The sequence below is a fragment of the Pristiophorus japonicus genome, chromosome 3 (genome assembly GCF_044704955.1).
Source record: "Pristiophorus japonicus isolate sPriJap1 chromosome 3, sPriJap1.hap1, whole genome shotgun sequence".
NCBI classification, from domain to species: Eukaryota; Metazoa; Chordata; class Chondrichthyes; family Pristiophoridae; genus Pristiophorus; species Pristiophorus japonicus.
The window spans coordinates 223,630,325-223,642,507 of NC_091979.1; the positions used below are offsets into that span (position 1 = coordinate 223,630,325).

General features: G+C 47.7%; 1 protein-coding gene across 5 annotated transcripts in view; it reads right to left on the bottom strand.

Annotated features, from left to right (window-relative positions):
* Positions 1-750: 750 nt before the first annotated feature.
* LOC139260128 (poly(A)-specific ribonuclease PNLDC1-like) overlaps positions 751-12,183 on the bottom strand; it is a 166,785-nt gene continuing 155,352 nt past the window's right edge. For 4 of the 5 annotated variants that reach the window (XM_070876318.1, XM_070876319.1, XM_070876317.1 and 1 more), the window contains 5 exons: positions 11,216-11,258; positions 10,796-10,895; positions 9,067-9,242; positions 3,996-4,094; positions 751-894 (listed from right to left, as the gene is read on the bottom strand). In XM_070876318.1, the coding sequence (XP_070732419.1) occupies positions 834-894; positions 3,996-4,094; positions 9,067-9,242; positions 10,796-10,895; positions 11,216-11,258 (479 nt within the window). In that variant the 3' untranslated portion in view covers positions 751-833. The remainder of the gene's footprint in view (positions 895-3,995; positions 4,095-9,066; positions 9,243-10,795; positions 10,896-11,215; positions 11,259-12,183) is intronic. The other variant, XM_070876320.1, reaches the window with a different exon arrangement.

Consider the following 12,183-nt stretch of genomic DNA (forward strand, 5'->3'; position numbering starts at 1 on the left):
CCTAATCTTGCCTCTGGATTTTTTGCCAATCACCTTAAATCTGTCCTCTGGTTACCGATCCTCCTGTCACTGGAAACAGTTTCTCCTTATTTATTCTATCAAAACCCCTTCATGATTTTGAACACCTCTATTAAATCTCCAGGGATTCGGAGGGTAACTGGGGGAAAGGGGAGCAGGGATTGGGGGAGGGGAGCGGGATTTAGAAGCGCGATTGTGAATTAGGGGAAGGGATTAGAGTTTGTGGGAGAAGATTAGTGTGGTCTGGGAACGGTGGTGGGGAGGGACGGTATGAGGGATCAGGATGTGGGGATTCCGCAAAATATAGTCTCCAGTTATAGAAACTGACATGGAGACATTGCTAACCTTCTCCCTCTCTCTCATTCAGGCCCCTCGAGCCTGGTACACAGGAACACGAGGAGGCCATAATGTGGGTGTTGCTGGCAAGGCCGGCATTTATTGCCCATGTCTAATTGCCATCGAGAAGGTGGTGGTGAGCTCCCTTCTTTGAACCACTGCTGTCCTTGTGGTGAAGGTACTCTCACAGGGAGTAGGGAGGGATGGAGTTCCAGGATTTTGACCTAGTGACGATGAAGGAACAACAATATATTTCGGCATGGTGTGTGATTTGGAGGGAACTTGCAAGTGATGATGTTCCCAAGCACCTGCTATCCTTGTCCTTCCAGGTGATAGAGGTCCTGTGTTTGAGAGGTATTGCCGATTAAACAGAGTGAAATGCGTCAATCAATTGACAAAAGTAGAAAGATAAATTTTATTGGGATCGCCTCCTTTATTTTTTTTCCATCTCCCTCTCCAATCGAGAATCTATTTCCAATCTATCCAGGTCTTCCCAGGAAGAAAACCAGGACTGATGCAGCGGCCACAGAGCAACACAGCCTAGAGAGAGAGAAATTATTACAATAGGTGTTTTTTATAGGATCAGTACTGAGGGGTAAGATATTAGCATGGATAAAGGATTGGTTAACGGATACAAAGCAGAGTACAACAACAACTTGTATTTATATAGCGCCTTTATCATAGTAAAATGACCCAAGGAGTGTTAGAAGACAAAAAAAACATTTGGCACCGAGCCACATAAGAATTATGGCAGATGACCAAAAGCTTGAACCAAGAGGTAGGTTTTAAGGAATTTCATAAAGGAGGAAAGAGAGCGAGAGAGGTGGAGAGGTTTAGGGAGAGAGATCCAGAGCTTAGGACCCAGGCAGCTGAAAGCACGGCCACTGATGATTGAGCGATTAAAATCAGGGATGCTTAGAAGGGCTGAACTTGAGGAGTGCAGATATCTCGGGGGGTTGTGGGGCTGGAGGAGATTACAGAGATAAGGAGGGGTGAAGCCATGGAGGGATTTGTAAACAAGGATGAGAATTTTGAAATCGAGGCGTTGCTTAACTGGGATCCAATGCAGGTCAGCAAGCACAGGGGTGATGGGTGAACAGGACTTGATGCGAGTTAGGACACGGGCTGCCAAGTTTTGGATGAGCTCAAGTTTACGTAGGGTTGAATGTAGGAGGCCAGCCAGGAGTGCGTTGGAGTAGTCAAGTCTAGAGTAGGAATAAGCGGGTCATTTTCTGGTTGGCAGGCTGTAACTAGTGGGGTGCTGGGAGGATCAATGCTTGGATATCAGCTATTCACAATCTATATTAATGACTTAGATGATGGGACCGAGTGTGATGTATCCAAATTTGCTGATGATACAAAGCTAGGTGGGAAAGTAAGCTGGGAGGAGGATGTAAGGAGTCTTCAAAGGGAGACAGACAGGTTACGTGACAGGGCAATAAGGTGGCAGATAGAGTATAATGTGGGGAAATGCGAGGTTATTCACTTTGGTAGGAAGCACAGGAAAACAGAATATTTTTTAAATGATGAGAAACTTTTAAATGTTGGTGTTCAGAGAAATTTGTGTGTCCTTGTACAGGAAACACAGAAAGCTAGCATGCAGGTACAGCAAGCAATTAGGAAGGCAAATGGCATGTTGGCCTTTATTGCTAGAGGGTTGGAGTACAAGAGTAAGGAAGATGTGCTACAATTGTTCAGGACCTTGGTGAGATCACACCTGAATACTGTGAACAGTTTTGGTCTCCTTATCAACGAAGGTTCACTAGATTGATTCATAGGATGAGAGGATTGTCCGATGAGGAGAGATTGAATAGACTGTGACTATACTCACTGGCGTTTAGAATGTGAGGTGATCTCATTGAAAATATAAGATTCTGAGGGGGATTGACAGGGTAGATGCGGAGAATATGTTTTCCCTGGTTGGAGAGTCTAGAACTAGGGGGCACAGTCTCAGGATAAGGGGCCGGCCTTTTAAGACTAAGATGAGGAGGAATATCTTCACTCAGAGGGTTGTGAATCTTTGGAATCCTTGTCCCAAAGTACTGTGGATGATCAGTCATTGAGTAGATTCAAGGATGAGATAGATAGATTTTTAAACTTATTTATTGAGGAATAAAAAAAAGGGGATCAGGCAGTAAAGTGGAGTTGAAGTCGAAGATCAGCCATGATCTTATTGAATGCTGGAGCAGGCTCAAAGGGCAGTATGGCCTACTTCTGCTCCTAATTCTTATGTTCTTATGGCTGCACTGTTGGAGGGACAGTGCTGAGGAATCGTTGCACTGTCGGAGGAGGCGGTACTGAGGGAGTACTGCACTGTTGGAGGAAGCAGTACTGAGGAAGCGTTGCACTGTTGAAGGAGGCAGTACTGAGGAAGCGTTGTACTGTCGGAGGAGGCTGGACTGAGGAAGCGTTGCACTGTCGGAGGAGGCGGTACTGAGGGAGTACTGCACTGTTGGAGGAGGCAGTACTGAGGAAACGTTGCACTGTCGGAGGAGGCAGTACTGAAGGAGAACTGCACTGTCGGAGGAGGCAGTACTGAGGAAGCGTTGTACTGTCGGAGGAGCAGTACTGAGGGAGTGCTGCACTGTCGGAGGAGGCAGTACTGAAGGAGAACTGCACTGTCGGAGGAGGCAGTACTGAGGAAGCGTTGTACTGTCGGAGGAGCAGTACTGAGGGAGTGCTACACTGTCGGAGGAGGCAGTACTGAAGGAGAGCTGCACTGTCGGAGAAGGCAGTATTGAGGGAGTGCTGCACTGTCGGAGGAGGCAGTATTGAGGGAGTGCTGCACTGTCAGAGGAGGCAGTACTGAAGGAGAGCTGCACTGTCGGAGGAGGCAGTATTGAGGGAGTGCTGCACTGTCGGAGGAGGCAGTATTGAGGGAGTGCTGCACTGTCGGAGGAGGCAGTACTGAAGGAGAGCTGTACTGTTGGAGGAGGCAGTACTGAGGAAGCGTTGCACTGTCGGAGGAGGCAGTACTGAAGGAGAGCTGCACTGTCGGAGGAGCAGTACTGAGGGAGTGCTGCACTGTCGGAGGAGGCAGTACTGAAGGAGAGCTGCAATGTTGGAGGAGGCAGTACTGAGGAAGCGTTGTACTGTCGGAGGAGCAGTACTGAGGAAGCGTTGTACTGTCGGAGGAGCAGTACTGAGGGAGTGCTGCACTGTCGGAGGAGGCAGTATTGAGGGAGTGCTGCACTGTCGGAGGAGGCAGTATTGAGGGAGTGCTGCACTGTCGGAGGAGCAGTATTGAGGGAGTGCTGCACTGTCAGAAGTGCCGTCTTTCGGGATGAGACGTTAAACCGAGGCCCTGTCTGCCTCTTGGGGGGGGATGTTAAAGATAGCACGGCCACTATTAGAAGAGCAGGGGAGTTCTCCCTGGTATTTATCCCTCAACCAACATCACTACAACAGATAATCTGACCATTTATCACATTGCTGCTGGTGGGAGCTTGCTGTGCGCAAATTGGCTGCCGTGTTTCCTACATTACAATAGTCACTGTGCTTCAAATAAATAAGTACTTCATTGGCTGTAAAGTGCTTTGGGATGTCCTGAGGTGGGGAAGTGGTGAGTCTGGGTCCATACACAAGGGTGTGGGGCGGGGAAAGCAAGATCAGAACCCCCTCCCACGTCCCCCTGAACCTGCCTGAATGCGCTGGTCACGACTGGCGAGTGTGTCCAGTAGCGGTAAGGCTCCACTTGGAAAACTGGATGAGCCCTGTAAGTTCTCAAGATCTTCCTGGCCCTGGAAGAGAAGGGAGAGCACGGGTTAAGCGAATGGGCTAAGGTTTGGCAGATGGAATACAATGTCGGAAAATGTGAGGTCATCCACCTTGGGGAAAAAAAACAGTAAAAGGGAATATTATTTGAATGGGGAGAAATTACAACATGCTGCGGTGCAGAGGGACCTGGGGGTCCTTGTGCATGAATCCCAAAAAGTTAGTTTGTAGATGCAGCAGGTAATCAGGAAGGCAAATGGAATGTTGGCCTTCATTGCGAGAGGGATGGAGTTCAAAAGCTGGGAGGTCCTGCTGCAACTGTACAGGGTATTGGTGAGGCCGCACCTGGAGTACTGCGTGCAGTTTTGGTCACCTTACTTAAGGAAGGATATATTAGCTTTGGAGAGAGTACAGAGACGATTCACTTGGCTGATCCCGGAGATGAGGTGGTTACCTTATGATGATAGATTGAGTAGACTGGGTCTTTACTCGTTGGAGTTCAGAAGGATAAGGGTTGATCTTATAGAAACATTTAAAATAATGAAAGGAATAGACAGGATAGAGGCAGGGAGGTTGTTTCCACTGGTCGGGGAGACTAGAACTAGGGGGCACAGCCTCAAAATACGGGGGAGCCAATTTAAAACCGAGTTGAGAAAGAATTTCTTCTCCCAAAGGATTGTGAATCTGTGGAATTCTCTGCCCAAGGAAGCAGTTGAGGCTAGCTCATTGAATATATTCAAATCACAGATAGATAGATTTTTAACCAATAAGGGAATTAAGGGTTACGGGGAGCGGGCGGGTAAGTGGAGCTGAGTCCACGGCCAGATCAGCCATGATCTTGTTGAATGGCGGAGCAGGCTCGAGGGGCTAGATGGCCTACTCCTGTTCCTAATTCTTATGTTCTTATGTTACCGAATGGGCCAAAGGGAAAGGGTGCCCGACATCAATCGAGACCCTCTCTATTATTTTATTTATTAATTGACGGAATGTGCGGGCGCCGCTGACAAGGCTGCATTTATTGCCCGTCCGCTAGTTGCCCCTTGAGAAGGTGGTGGTGAGGTGCCTTCTTCTTGAACCTCAGGCTATTTCCCCTGGCTGGAGAGTCTAGAACTAGGAGCGGGGGGTTATAGTCTCAGGATAAGAGGCTGGCCAGGATAGGCATGAGGAGAAATCTCTTTACTCAGTGAATCTTTGGAATTAACTACCCCAGAGTTGCTCAGTTGTCGAGTATATTGAAGACTGAGATCGATAGATTTTTGGACTCGAGGAATCAAGGGATATTGGTGTAGGGCAGGAAAGTAGAGTTGAGGTCGAAGATCAGCCATGATCTGATTGAATGGGGAGCCGTAGGTTGACTCCTGCTTCTATTTCTTATGTTCTTGAACCGCTGCAGTCCATGTAGTGAATGTACTCCCACAGTGCTGTTTGGAAGGGAATTCCAGGATTTTGACCCAGCGACGATGAAGGAACAGCGATATATTTCCAAGTCAGCATGGTGTGTACCTTGGAGGGGGACTTACAGGTAATGATGTTCCTACGCGCCTGCTGCCCTTGTCCTTCTAGGTGGTAGAGGTCGCGGGTTTGGGAGGTGCTGCCGAAGAAGCCAAGTTGCTGCAGCGCATCTTGTAGATGGTATACACTGCAGCCACGGTACGTTGGTAGTGAAGGGAGTGAATGTTTAAGGAGATGGATGGGCTGCCAATCAAGCGGGTTGCTTTGTCCTGGATGGTGTTGAGCTTCTTGGGTGTTTTTAGAGCTGCACTCATCTAGGCAAGTGGAGAGTATTCCATCACACTCCTGACTTGTGCCTTGTAGATGGTGGAAAGGCTTTGGGGAATCAGGAGGTGAGACACTCGCCGCAGAATACCCAGCCTCTGACCTGCTTCCGACCGTTCAACCCTCAAAGCTCTCTGCGCTACTCCAATTCTGGCTCTTGCGCATCCCTGATTTCCATTGTTGTACGATTGGTGCTGTATCAGCTGCCTGGGCCCTAGGCTCTGGAATTTCCTCCCTAAACCTCTCCGCCTTACTCTCCTTCTTTAAGACACTCCTTAAAACCTACCTCTTTGACCAAGCATTTGGTCACCTCTCGTAATGGGCCTGAAATTCCAGCCTTCCCGGGTCTGTACGGATGCATCACAAAAGCGATGTACATGAGCCGGAATCCGGCTTTTCCGAACTGTCCATCTCTTGCCCAGCGAATGTCCTTAAAACTCTTGCACCTAGTAAAAGCAGGCTATGTGCCTGCTTTTATCAGCGCAAGAGTTTTAAAACATATGAAAAACATAAAAATACGTTGTTTAATTTTATTTTTGTTTAAAAACCCTGCCCACTAAGGTAAGTTTATTTTAAACCCCAATTACAAAACTTAAAAAAAAAAATCTGAATTTTTTTTTCTAAGACATTAATTAACTTTAATGTTAAATATGTGGGGTGTTTTTAAATTTTTATTTGAATTTAGGTGTTTTGGGGGGGGGCGAGGTGTTTTACGGAGTTCCCATTATTATGAATGAGAATACTTTACCTTGATTGGGTGTCCAGGCCCACATGACCGCAGCTCTACGTACGTTCAGACGTGCACGCGCTCCGATGCGCATGCAGAAGAGGCCTAAAACCGCAATCGCTGGTGGGTGCCCGAGCAAAAGGCAAGTGCGTTTCATAAGAACATAAGAAATAGGAGCAAGAGTAGGCCATTTGGCCCCTCGAGCCTGCTCCGCCATTCAATAAGATCATGGATGATCTGATCATGGACTCAGCTCCACTTCCCTGCCCGCTCCCCATAACCCTTTACTCCCTTATCGCACAAACATCTGTCTATCTCCGCCTTAAATATATTCAATGACCCAGCCTCCATAGCTCTCTGGGGGAGAGAATTCTACAGATTTACAAGCCTCTGAGAGAAGACATTTCTCCTCATCACAGTTTTAAAGATCACCTCTCATTCTTCTGAACTCCAATGTGTATAGGCCCAACTTACTCAACCTATCTTCATAAGTCAGCCCCTTCATCTCCAGAATCAACCTAGTGAACCTTCTCTGAACAGCCTCCAATGCATGTATATCCTTCTTTAAATACGGAGACCAAAACTGTACGGAGTACTCCAGGTGTGGCCTCACCAATACCCTGTACAGTTGCAGCAGGACTTCTCTGCTTTTATACTCTATCCCCCTTGCAATAAAGGCCAACATTCCATTTGCCTTCCTGATTACTTGCTGTACCTGCATACTAACTTTTTGTGTTTCATGCACAAGGACCTCCAGATCTCTCTGTACTGCAGCACTCTGCAATGTTTTTCCATTTAAATTATAATTTGCTATTCTATTATTTCTGCCAAAGTGGATAACCTCACATTTTCCCACATTATATTCCATCTGCCAAATTTTTGCCCACTCACTTAGCCTGTCTATATCCCTTTGCAGATTTTTTGTGTCCTCCTCACAACTTGCTTTCCCATCCATCTTTGTATCATCAGCAAACTTGACTACATTACATTCGGTCCCTTCATCCAAGTCATTATAGTAGATTGTAAATAGTTGAGGACCCAGCACCGATCCCTGCGGCACCCCACTAGTCACTGTTTGCCAACCGGAAAATGACCCATTTATACCGACTCTCTGTTTTCTATTAGTTAACCAATCCTCTATCCATGCTAATATATTACCCTCAACCCCGTGAACTTTTATCTTATGCAGTAACCTTTTATGTGGCACCTTAGCGAATGCCTTCTGTAAATCCAAATACACCATATCCACTGGTTCCCCCTTATCCACCCTGCTCGTTAAATCCTCAAAGAATTCCAGTAAATTTGTCAAACATGATTTCCCTTTCATAAAACCATGCTGACTCTGCCTGATTGAATTTTGCTTTTCCAAATGTCCTGCTACTGCTTCCTTAATAATGGACTCCAACATTTTCCCAATGACAGATGTCAGGCTAATTGATCTATAGTTTCCTGCTTTTTGTCTGCCTCCTTTTTTTAAATAGGAGCGTTACATTTGCGGTTTTCCAATCTGCTGGGATCGGCCCAGAATCCAGGGAATTTTGGTAGATCACAACCAATGCATCCACTACAGCCACTTCTCTTAAGATCTTAGGATGCAAGGTCCAGGGGACTTGTCCGTCTTTAGTCTCATTATTTTACCTAGTACTACTTCATTAGTGATTGTGATTGTATTAAGTTTCTCCCTCCCTATACCTTGATTATCCACTATTGGGATGCTTTTTTTCTTTTCTTTTCTTTTCAGGCAACCGCCCATGGGAAGCCCAGAACCGGGATTTCAGAGCCAATATCTCCTTATGTGGCTCGGTGTCACCACACGGGACTGCAGACATAAGGAGATATTGTTCAAGAAGGCGGCCCACCACCACCTTCACAAGGTGCAACTGGGGACCATCAGGGACCCTGTTTAAAGGGGGATTCTCTCCGTTAGGGATCCTGTTTAAAGGGGGAGTCTCTCTGTCAGACACCCTGTTTAAAGGGGGAGTCTCTCCGTCAGACACCCTGTTTAAAGGGGGAGTCTCTCCGTCAGGGACCCTGTTTAAAGGGGGAGTCTCTCCGTCAGGGACCCTGTTTAAAGGGGGAGTCTCTCCGTCAGGGACCCTGTTTAAAGGGGGAGTCTCTCCGTCAGGGACCCTGTTTAAAGGGGGAGTCTCTCCATCAGGGACCCTGTTTAAAGAGGGAATCTCTCCATCAGGGACCCTGTTTAAAGAGGGAATCTCTCCGTCAGGGACCCTGTTTAAAGGGGGAGTCTCTCCGTCAGGGACCCTGTTTAAAGGGGGAGTCTCTCCGTCAGGGACCCTGTTTAAAGGGGGAGTCTCTCCGTCAGGGAACCTGTTTAAAGGGGGAGTCTCTCCATCAGGGACCCTGTTTAAAGAGGGAGTCTCTCCATCAGTGACCCTGTTTAAAGATGGAATCTCTCCGTCAGGGACCCTGTTTAAAGAGGGGGTACCCTGTCCCCATTGCTGCCCGCCATCCCATCCAGATTGTGTGTCACTCACCCCTTCCACTCATTCGTGGCGAGCAGGTAGTGCCCCAGACTTTTCTTCCTGACATCCAGGGAACAGAATGTTGCAAACTCCTTTGCGATCTCCGCAGTACTCGAATTCCAGCCTGGACGGACCTTTACCAGCAGAATGGGAGGCCGCTCGGCCTGTGGGTCAGCACCCGAGAGAGACTGGGAAACACAAGATTCACACCCAGTGTCAGCAGTGAGCATTCCCAGGGCAGGTATAGCACAGGTTACATTCAGAGTAAGGCTCCCTCTACACTGTCCCATCAAACGCTCCAGGGCAGGTACAGCCCAGGTTAGATACAGAATAAAGCTCCCTCTACATTGTCCCATCAAACACTCCCAGGGCAGGTACAGCACAGGTTAGGTACAGAGTAAAGCTCCCTCTACACTGTCCCATCAAACACTCCCTGGGCAGGTACAGCACAGGTTAGGTAGAGTAAAGCTCTCTCTACACTGTCCCATCAAACACTCGCAGGGCAGGTACAGCACAGGTTAGATACAGAGTAAAGCTCCCTCTACATTGTCCCATCAAACACTCCCAGGGCAGGTACAGCACAGGTTAGATACAGAGTAAAGCGCCCTCTACACTGTCCCATATCCCTCAATACTCAACAAATGTCTATCGATCTCAGTTTAGAAAATGTAATTTGAGCCCCCAGCCTCAACAGCTTTTTGGGGAGATAGTTCCAGATTTCCATTGCCCTTTGTGTGAAGAAATGCTTCCTGATATCACCCCTGAACGGCCTAGCTCTAATTTTAAGGTTATGTTTCCTTGTTCTGGATTCCACAACCAGAGGAAATAGTTTCTCTCTATCTACCCTATTGAATCCTTTAATTACCTTAAATACCTCAATTACATCACCCCTTAATCTTCTATTCTCAAGGGAATACAAGCCTAGTCCATACAACCTGTCATCATTTAACCCTTTTAGCCCCAGTACCATTCTGGTGAATCTGCACTGCATCCTCTCCAAGGCCAATATATCATTCCTGAGGGGCAGTGTACAGAACTGAACGCAGTACTCAAGACTGTATATATAACATGGGTTAGGCCACAGCCAGAGTACTGCATGCAATTCTGGTCACCACATTACAGGAAAGATGTGATTGCACTCGAGAGGGTATAGAAGAGATTTACGAGGATGTTGCCAGGACTGGATAATTTTAGCTTTGTGGAAAGATTGGATAGGCTGGGTTTGTTTTCTTTGGAACAGAGGAGACTAAGGGGAGACATTACTGAGGTGTATAATATTATGAGGGGCCTAGATATAGTGGCTAGAAAGTACATATTTCCCTTATCAGAATGGTCAACAAACAGGGGGCAAAGATTTAAAGTAATTGGTAGGAGACTGAGAGAGGATTTGAGGGGGAATTTTTTCACCCAGAGTGTGGTGAGGGTCTGGAACTCACTGCCTGAAACTCAATGCCTGAAAAGGTGGTAGAGGCAGAAACCCTCATCACATTTAAAAAGTAATTGGATGTGCACTTGAAGTGCCGTAACCTACAGGGCTATGGACCAAGAACTGGAAGATGGGATTAGGCGGGATAGCCCTTTTTCGGCTGGCATGGACACAATGGGCCGAATGGCCTCCTTGATTCTATGTACATTTCTATGATTCTATGGGGAATCTGACCAGAGCTTTGTTTAAACTGTAACATAACTTCCACCCCTCTATATTCCGCCAAACCTCAATATCTACCCGCTCTATACTCACCGTGAATGAAACACGCGCCCTTATCAGATTGATGTTGTTCTTATGAGGCTCTACTGTGGCCAGATATTCCCCAATCAGTGGGATGCGGGGCTCAAAGACCCTGGATGGAGAGAGAGAGGGAGTGAAGATATAGGAAAAGAGGAATGGGATTATATCCACTTCAACATCACTAAAAAAAAACACCGTTGATCTGGCCATTGATCCTCTTGCCGTTCGTGGGATCTTGCTGTGCGCAAAATGACTGTCGCCTTTCCCTACGTTACAACAGTGACTGAAACATCAAAAAATTCCCGTCAATGACTGTGAAGCGGTGACCTCCCTGCTAATGGTCGCGCACGAGGAAGGCAAAAGTCAACCTTTAACACACGCGAGGACGTGCCAAGGCAGCCCTTAATGCCCGTACTTGACCGCCGGACTTACCCGCTCTGATTGGCCAGGAGCAGTTGAGCCAATTGCAGCAACACTAAAAATGAACGGGGGAAGAAAACATACGTCAATTTTAGCATTTTGTCTTTAAATTGTCTCCCCTCCCCGTCTCCCTGCTCCCGACGGCACTGACAATCCCCTAACCCCTCTCTCCCCCGCCACCCCACTAGGCCAGGGATGGAGCCTGGGCCTTTCCTGCTGTGTGTGAGAGAGAGGCTCAGGACCACACTGGGTGTGAGATCAGGCTAAATCAACACAGGCCGGGGATGGAGCCTGGGCCTTTCCTGCTGTGTGTGTAAGAGGCTCAGGACCACACAGAGTGAGAGATCAGGCTAACTTAACACAGGCCGGGAATGGAGCCTGGGCCTTTCCTGCTGTGTGTGTGTGGGGTTCAGGACCACAACAGGTGTGAGATCAGGCTAACTCAACACAGGCCAGGGATGGAGCCAGGGCCTTTCCTGCTCTGTGTGAGAGAGGCTCAGGACCATACCAGGTGTGAGATCAGGCTAACTCAACACAGGCCAGGAATGGAGCCTGGGCCTTTCCTGCTTTGTGGGTGTGGGGTTCAGGACCACACCGGGTGTGAGATCAGGCTAGCTCATCACAGGCCGGCAATGGAGCCTGGGCCTTTCCTGTTTTGTGGGTGAGGGATGTACTAGAGAGGTGCAGTATGGACTGGAAATTCATCAGACAGGAATAAAGTGAGAAGGCCAGTCATTTTTGTCTGGTTTCTCCAACCCAGGACCCCGAGGAGAGGAGCTGAGCATCCGACGAATTTTTCATCAGCGACAAGAATTGTCCCCCAGGACCTCTCACGGCCCACTTGCCACTTGGAGCACTGAGCACAGTTCTGGCCTCCATATACCATGGTTAGAACGCACTTGGAATAATGTGCACAGTTCTAGTGTCTATATTTTAAAAAGGATATAGAAGCACTGGAGAAGGTACAATTCACAAGGATG